The 9092-nt window shown below is 41.9% G+C and overlaps 1 protein-coding gene across 1 annotated transcript; it reads right to left on the bottom strand.

Annotated features, from left to right (window-relative positions):
• Positions 1-2264: 2264 nt before the first annotated feature.
• LOC148275012 (uncharacterized) lies at positions 2265-4254 on the bottom strand. The gene is made up of 2 exons (XM_088236274.1): positions 3081-4254; positions 2265-3025 (listed from the first exon to the last, which is right to left on the bottom strand). The coding sequence occupies exons 1-2, from the start codon at positions 4252-4254 to the stop codon at positions 2265-2267; spliced, it is 1935 nt and encodes a 644-aa protein (XP_088092400.1).
• Positions 4255-9092: the final 4838 nt, after the last annotated feature.

The raw sequence follows: 9092 nt of genomic DNA, 5'->3' as shown, positions 1-9092 counted from the left end.
TTGGTGAATAAATGCGTAAATAATAACCGTCTTAAGTTGATTAAATGCGTAAATAAACATCGTCTTTTGGCGATTTAAGTTGTAAATAAAAACCGTATTTCGGTGGGTTAATGCGTAAATAAACAACGTCTTTCCGTCGGTAAATGCGTAAATAAACACTGTCGTAGGGAGATTAAATGCGTAAATAAACACCGACTTTTGGTGATTAAAGTCGTAATAAAACAACGTCTTTCGGTTAATTAATGCATACACAAACACCGTCTTTTGGTGAATAAACTCGTAAAAAAACGTCGTCTTAGGGCGATTAAATTTGTAAAATAACATCGTGTTATGGTGATTAAATAAGGAAATGAAACTCCTGTTTTGGTGATTAAGAGAGAAAAAAACGTCGTCTTTCAGTAATTTAATGTGTTAAATAACGTCGTCTTTGGGTGATTTAATATGTAAAATAACTTCGTGTTATGTTGACCAAATAATTAAATGCAACTCGTGTTTTGGTGATTAAAAGAGACAATAAACATCATCATTCTTTTATTTAGACAGAAAAAGAACATTGTCTTTCCGTGATTGAATGCGGGAAAAGAAGGTCGTCATTAGGTGTTTAAATATGTAAAATAACATCGTGTTATGTTGACCAAATAAGTAAATGCAACACGTGTTTTGGTTATTAAAAGAGTCAGTAAGCATCGTCCTTTGGTGAATAAATGCGTAAATAATAACCGTCTTAAGGTAATTAAATGCGTAAATAAACATATACTTTTGGTGATTAAAGTTGTAAATAAAAACCGTCTTTCGGTGAGTTAATGCGTAAATAAACAACGTTCTTCGGTCGGTAAATGCGTAAATAAACAATGTCGTAGGGAGATAAAATGCGTAAATAAACACCGACTTTTGGTGATTAAAGTCGTGATAAAACACCGTCTTCGGTAAATTAATGCATTATCAAACACCGTCTTTTGGTGAATAAAACTGGTCAAAAAACGTCGTCTATGTGCGATTAAATTTGAAAAATAACATCGTGTTATGGTGATTAATAAGGAAATGAAACTCCTGTTTTGGTGATTAAGAGAGAAAAAAACGTCGTCTTTGGGTGATTAAATATGTAAAATAACATCGTGTTATGGTGACCAAATAAGTAAATGCACTTCGTGTTTCAGTTATTAAAAGAGTCAGTTATCATCGTCCGTTGGTGAATAAATGCGTAAATAATAACCGTCTTAAGATGATTTAATGCGTAAATAAACACCGTCTTTTGGTGATTAAAGTCGAAATAAAACAACGTCTTTCGGTAAATTAATGCATACACAAACACCGTCTTTTGGTGAATAAACTCGTCAAAAAACGTCGTCTTAGGGCGATTAAATTTGTAAAATAACATCGTGTTATGGTGATTTAATAAGGAAATGAAACTCCTTGTGTAACAGACGCGGCGGATCGCTCCTTCGTCCGTAGCAATCGCGCCCGTCACAAGAACTGTATTTCTATAGGCGCTGGTGTCAAACGCAGAGTGGCCGGGCGTAGGCGGGCTTCGGCCGACGAACGATAAGCTCCGGGGGAGGTATCGCTGCCTAGAGATCCCTTGCGGGGTCGCTAGCGAGTAGCGCTGGCGGCCGCAATCCTGAGTCAGGCAACCGGGTTGTAAGGCCGGTATCTCTCCGTCGGTGGGAACGGCGGGGTGTGTTCCGGGGAAGTATCCAAAATCCAATCCAAAGAGTATCCGAGTTCCAAGTCCAGAGGGTAGCGGTGTTCGAATACAGGTGGCGATGAGGTCCGGTTTGAAGCGAGGTAGGGAGACGAAGTGGAGAGTAAAAAGCCTTAGTAGTGTGACGAGATGACTGACTTTATTTTTCCCCGGCGGGGCTATATATACAACATATTTTGCCGTGCGGCGGCGGGCTAGGCCAATAGCGGGCGGTACTAGGTTGACCAATCACGCGGCGAGAGAGATAGCGAGCACATTTGCCGGCTCTATCGGTCTCTCTCGCGCCACGTATAAGGTCCCCACCCTCCCGCTACCCGGCCGCAGTTCCCCGCCGACCGCGTGGCAATCAACACTCATACAGAATAATATAAAAATATATTATGGGCATACAAATATTTTTATGAATTCTAATCTATATGTGGGCTTCAGTATGGCGATGACCACCCCTGAAAGTGACAAATACTGGTCTTTATTGAGGAGGTGGTACATCGCTTACACATACTGAAGCCCCCTATGCTACATTAAAGCCCCAGGAAGGGCCGCCAAGTTGGTGCATGTGCTTTTACGTCGGCAACACTCCCCGCTGCCGAGGAGGCATCTCTGCGCCGACGTCGTCCTTGATCTGCAACACGGCGACGGCGGGCTTGACGGCGGGTCGTGTGTAGGTTCCGGTGGCTGTCTGGACCCGGGCGCTCCTGACTTGTCCATCCTTCCCTGGTGTGACTGCTATGACGCGTCCCCGCGGCCATTCATTCCGCGGGAGGGCGGCGTCCGTTTTTATGACCAGGTCGTCGACCATGATCGGTGTGGCGGCCTGTTGCCACTTCTGTCGCTGTGTCAATGTCGGGGGATATTCCCTCATCCATCTTTTCCAAAATGCGTCGGCTAGTTTCTGCGCCACCCGCCATTGTTTTCTGAGGCACAGTTCGGGCGGCGCGTCTCTGTAATCGGCCAGATGCGGCTGGGCCCCGCTCGACCCGATGAGAAAGTGCATCGGAGTCAGCAGAGCGTCGTCTCGGCTATCAAGCGAGACGTGAGTTAGGGGCCGAGTGTTTACTGTGTACTCGGCCTCCGCTATCGCTGTCATTAGCGTTTCCTCTCGGGGGGCTTGTTCCTTTAGAATCACTATAAGCGCCCCCTTTATCGACCGGACGAGCCGTTCCCAGGCTCCCCCCATGTGTGGCGCCGATGGCGGGTTGAACACCCATTTGATCCCTCTCCTTGTTGCCTCGTTCTGTAGTTCGGGATCGTGAGCTAGTTCCTTCATGGCGGCCGCCATCTCTTTGTCTGCGCCTCTGAAGTTCGTCCCGTTGTCCGAGTAATCTTAATCGTGTTATAAAGAACTGTTGTCTGAGTTCGCTGAGTGTCCGCTCTGTACTTGCGTGTTGCCACGACTCGTGATAATGCCTTATCAATAGGCGCGTATAGGCGTGCGCTCCGTCCAGTATGACGGGCGCCTTCAGTTGCTCGCTCACCGCGGGCGCTTCCATAATTCGCGTCCCCATCCTGAGGACGCTATCTTTATCGAGGTAGGGAGTGAGGCCCAGCAGGCGGCTGTTCCGCGGGAGGCACTCCCCCCGTCTAATTGCGGCTATCTCGGCGTGGTAACTGTCTGTCTGGCTTATGAGTATCCACGCCCTCTCTGATGCCTTGAGCTCCGGGGCGATGAGTGTCGCGCTTCCTGTATTCTTTTTCCTGCAGCGGTTTATGAAGCGCAACACCCACGCTGTAGTCCTGATCAGTCTCCGCCAGGAGGAAAATCTTCTTTCGTCCGGGAGGGCTGTCATCACGATGGCACTATTCGCACACTTTATTTCACTGCTTGTATCTGGGGTCGCCGTTATTACCTTGAGCGGCGGCCATTCACTTTTATTTTTCTTTATGAAACTCGGCCCACTGAACCACATGCCGGCCGGGGAGATGTCTGGTATCTCGCCGTCCCGCGTCCCGAGATCAGCGGGGTTCTTCTTTCCTGGTACCCACCGCCACTCTTGAGCGTTCGATAGCTCATCTATTTCCCCTAGGCGGTGGGCTACAAATGGCGTGAAGATACGCGAATCACTCTGGACCCAGCACAGCACCGTAGTAGAATCTGTCCAGTAGTAGGTATCGCGTATATTACTTCCGCATTCATTCTTAATTGTGGCCGCCAGTCGCGCGGCCATGAGCGCGGCTTGTAATTCCAGGCGTGGAATTGATAGCGCTCGTAGCGGGCTAACTCGGCACTTGCTAGCCATGAACGTCGCATTCCTTCCGGCGGCGTTCTCCTCCACGATGTAGGCTACGGCGCAGCTCGCTTGTTCCGAGGCATCGGAAAATACGTGTAGCTCTACTGGCTGGCCCTTGGCGCTCGATACGCGCCGCGGTATAGCGCACTCGGTATTGCGTAATATGTCCACCCAAGTGCGCCATTTCTCTGCGTGTTCTTCATTCACTTGTTCGTCCCACTCTATGTGGGAGCGCCACACATCTTGTAGCAGTATTCGCGGGCGTATTGTCAAACACCCTACGAAACCGAGCGGATCGAAAATGCTCATAACTTCACTTAACATCTGCCGTTTTGTAGGCCTCTCTGTTGGAACCTCCCGTGACACTTTAAATTTAAATTGAAACTCGTCTGTCACCGGGTCCCATTTGATGCCGAGGACCCTCTCTGTCACGGAGGTTCCGCTAATTATTTCACGTGCGCTTTTCCCTCTCAGACTTGAAGGAATCGCTTCCACAAGCCGCAATCCTGAGTCAGGCAACCGGGTTGTAAGGCCGGTATCTCTCCGTCGGTGGGAACGGCGGGGTGTGTTCCGGGAAGTATCCAAAATCCAATCCAAAGAGTATCCGAGTTCCAAGTCCAGGGGGTAGCGGTGTTCGAATACAGGTGGCGATGAGGTCCGGTTTGAAGCGAGGTAGGGAGACGAAGTGGAGAGTAAAAAGCCTTAGTAGTGTGACGAGATGACTGACTTTATTTTTCCCCGGGGGGCTATATATACAACATATTTTGCCGTGCGGCGGCGGGCTAGGCCAATAGCGGGCGGTACTAGGTTGACCAATCACGCGGCAAGAGAGATAGCGAGCACATTTGCCGGCTCTATCGGTCTCTCTCGCGCCACGTATAAGGTCCGCTACCGGGCGCAGTTCCCCGCCGACCGCGCGGCGATCAACACTCATACAGAATAATATAAAAATATTTTATTTATTGTGGATAACTTATATAGCGCCATTTTCGTAATAAAATACCTCAAGGGCGCTTTAAATGGTGATTCTATTGTAAAGTTAATTTAATTGAAGCTTTTAAATTTGTAATTTAATTAAAATAATTTATTTTGTTGTCACGTGCTACGGATTTATTCAAATGATTTAGAGAACAAGTGGGTTTTAAGTTTTTTCCGAAACATCACTTCACTTTCACAGCCTCGCACCTCTGCTGGGAGAGCATTCCATGCCATAGGGCCTGCGACCGCAAATGCGCGCTCACCAAATTTAGTGCGCTGTTTGCGTAGAGGTATAATAACTTTTCCTCTCGCCGTAGACGTAGCTGATCTAAGCGTGAGACGCCTGTCAGCTAGTTCATCGGGAAATATATTTTGGGCATACAAATATTTTTATGAATTCTAATCTATATGTGGGCTTCAGTATGGCGATGACCACCCCCGAAAGTGACAAATACTGGTCTTTATTGAGGAGGTGGTACATCGCTTACACATACTGAAGCCCCCTATGCTACATTAAAGCCCCAGGAAGGGCCGCCAAGTTGGTGCATGTGCTTTTACGTCGGCAACATCCTGTTTTGGTGATTAAGAGAGAAAAAAACGTCGTCTTTCGGTAATTTAATGTGTTAAAAAAACGTCGTCTTTGGGTGATTAAATATGTAAAATAACATCGTGTTATGGTGACCAAATAAGTAAATGCACTTCGTGTTTCAGTTATTAAAAGAGTCAGTTAGCATCGTTTTTTGGTGAATACATGCGTAAATAATAAACGTCTTAAGGTGATTAAATGCGTAAATAAACATCTACTTTTGGTGATTTAAGTTGTAAATAAAAACCGTCTTTCGGTGCGTTAATGCGTAAATAAACAACGTCTTTCGGTCGGTAAATGCGTAAATAAACACTGTCGTAGGGAGATTAAATGCGTAAATAAACACCGACTTTTGGTGATTTAAGTCGTAATGAAACACAGTCATTCGGTAAATTAATGCATTATCAAACACCGTCTTTTGGTCAATAAACTCGTAAAAAAACGTCGTCTTAGGGCGATTAAATTTGTAAAATAACATCGTGTTGTGGTGATTAAATAAGGAAATGAAACTCCTGTTGAGGTGATTAAGAGAGAAAAAAACATCGTCTTTCGGTGATTTAGACAGAAAAAAAACATCATCTTTCGATGATTAAATGCGGTAAAAAAAGGTCATCATTAAGTGTTTAAATATGTAAAATAACATCGTGTTATGGTGATTAAATAAGGAAATGAAACACCTGTTTTGGTGATTAAGAGAGAAAAAAACATCGTCTTTCGGTGATTTAATGTGTTAAAAAAACGTCATCTTTGGGTGATTAAATATGTAAAATAACATCGTGTTATGGTGACCAAATAAGTAAATGCACTTCGTGTTTCAGTTATTAAAAGAGTCAGTTAGCATCGTCCTTTGGTGAATAAATGCGTAAATAATAACCGTCTTAAGATGATTTAATGCGTAAATAAACATCGTTTTTTGGTGATTTAAGTTGTAAATAAAAACCGTCTTTCGTTGGGTTAATGCGTAAATAAACAACGTCTTTCGGTCGGTAAATGCGTAAATAAACACTTTCGTAGGGAGATTAAATGCGTAAATAAACACCGACTTTTGGTGAATAAAGTCGTAAAAAAACACCGTCTTTCGGTTAATTAATGCATAAACAAACACCGTCTTTTGGTGAATAAACTCGTCAAATAACGTCGTCTAAGGGCGATAAAATTTGTCAAATAACATCGTGTTATGGTGACCAAATAAGTAAATGCAACACGTGTTATGGTTATTAAAAGAGTCAGTAAGCATCGTCCTTTGGTGAATAAATGCGTTAATAATAACTGTCTTAAGTTGATTAAATGCGTAAATAAACATCGTTTTTTGGTGATTTAAGTTGTAAATAAAAACCGTCTTTCGTTGGGTTAATGCGTAAATAAACAACGTCTTTCGGTCGGTAAATGCGTAAATAAACACTTTCGTAGGGAGATTAAATGCGTAAATAAACACCGACTTTTGGTGAATAAAGTCGTAAAAAAACACCGTCTTTTGGTGAATAAACTCGTCAAATAACGTCGTCTAAGGGCGATAAAATTTGTCAAATAACATCGTGTTATGGTGATAGAAAAAAGAAATGAGACTATTGTTTTGGTGATTAAGAGAGAAAAAAACGTCGTCTTTCGGTGATTTAATGTGTCAAAAAACGTCGTCTTTGGGTGATTTAATATGTAAAATAACATCGTGTTATGGTGACCAAATAAGTAAATGCAACACGTGTTATGGTTATTAAAAGAGTCAGTAAGCATCGTCCTTTGGTGAATAAATGCGTTAATAATAACTGTCTTAAGTTGATTAAATGCGTAAATAAACATCGTTTTTTGGTGATTTAAGTTGTAAATAAAAACCGTCTTTCGGTGGGTTAATGCGTAAATAAACAACGTCTTTCGGTCGGTAAATGCGTTAATAAACACTTTCGTAGGGAGATTAAATGCGTAAATAAACACCGACTTTTGGTGATTAAAGTCGTAAAAAAACACCGTCTTTCGGTTAATTAATGCATAAACAAACACCGTCTTTTGGTGAATAAACTCGGCAAATAACGTCGTCTAAGGGCGATAAAATTTGTCAAATAACATCGTGTTATGGTGATTAAACAAGGAAATGAAACTATTGTTTTGGTGATTAAGAGAGAAAAAAACATCGTCTTTCGGTGATTTAATGTGTTAAAAAAACGTCGTCTTTGGGTGATTAAATTTGTAAAATAACATCGTGTTATGGTGACCAAATAAGTAAAAGCAACTCGTGTTTTGGTTATTTAAAGAGTCAGTAAGCATCGTCCTTTGGTGAATAAATGTGTAAATAATAACCCTCTTAAGGTAATTAAATGCGTAAATAAACATCGTCTTTTGGTAATTAAAGTTGTAAACGTCTTTCGGTAGGCAAATGCGTAAATAAACACTGTCATAGGGAGATTAAATGCGTAAATAAACACCGACTTTTGGTGAATAAAGTCGTAATGAAACACCGTCTTTCGGTAAATTAATGCATAAACAAACACCGTCTGTTGGTGAATAAACTCGTAAAAAACGACGTCATTGAGCGATTAAATTTGTAAAATAACATCGTGTTATGGTGACCAAATAAGTAAATGCAACTCGTGTTTTGGTTATTAAAAGAGTCGGTAAGCATCGTCCTTTGGTGAATAAATGCGTAAGTAATAACCGTCTTAAGGGGATAAAATGCGTTAGTAAACACCGTCTTTTGTTGATTAAAAAGGTCAAAAAAACCGTCTTTCCGTGAGTTAATGCGTAAATAAACAACGTCTTTCGGTAGGTTAATGCGTAAATAAACACTGTCGTAGGGAGATTAAATGCGTAAATAAACAACGACTTTTGGTGATTAAAGTCGTAAAAAAACACCGTCTTTCGGTTAATTAATGCATAAACAAACACCGTCTTTTGGTGAGTAAACTCGTCAAATAACGTCGTCTAAGGGCGATAAAATTTGTCAAATAACATCGTGTTATGGTGACCAAATAAGTAAATGCAACACGTGTTATGGTTATTAAAAGAGTCAGTAAGCATCGTCCTTTGGTGAATAAATGCGTTAATAATAACTGTCTTAAGTTGATTAAATGCGTAAATAAACATCGTTTTTTGGTGATTTAAGTTGTAAATAAAAACCGTCTTTCGTTGAGTTAATGCGTAAATAAACAACGTCTTTCGGTAGGTAAATGCGTAAATAAACACCGACTTTTGGTGATTAGAGTCGTAATAAAACACCGTCTTTCGGTAAATTAATGCATAAACAAACACCGTCTTTTGGTGAATAAACTCGTCGAATAACGTCGTCTTAGGGCGATAAAATTTGTCAAATAACATCGTGTTATGGTAATTAAATAAGGAAATGAAACTATTGTTTTGGTGATTAAGAGAGAGAAAAACGTCGGCTTTCGGTGATTTAATGTGTCAAAAAACGTCGTCTTTGGGTGATTTGATATGTAAAATAACATCGTGTTATGTTGACCAAATTAGTAAATGCAACTCGTGTTTTGGTGATTAAAAGAGACAATAAACATCATCTTTCGTTATTTAGACAGAAAAAGAACATCGTCTTTCGGTGATTAAATGCGGGAAAAGAAAGTCGTCATTAGGTGTTTAAATATGTAAAAGA

Source organism: Micrasema longulum, unplaced genomic scaffold (assembly GCF_059751315.1).
Source record: "Micrasema longulum isolate JH-2025_06_02 unplaced genomic scaffold, ASM5975131v1 h1tg001529l, whole genome shotgun sequence".
In the NCBI taxonomy this organism is placed as follows: domain Eukaryota; kingdom Metazoa; phylum Arthropoda; class Insecta; order Trichoptera; family Brachycentridae; genus Micrasema; species Micrasema longulum.
The sequence above is the reverse complement of the archived record's forward strand: the minus strand, read 5'-3'. Positions and strand labels throughout refer to the sequence as shown.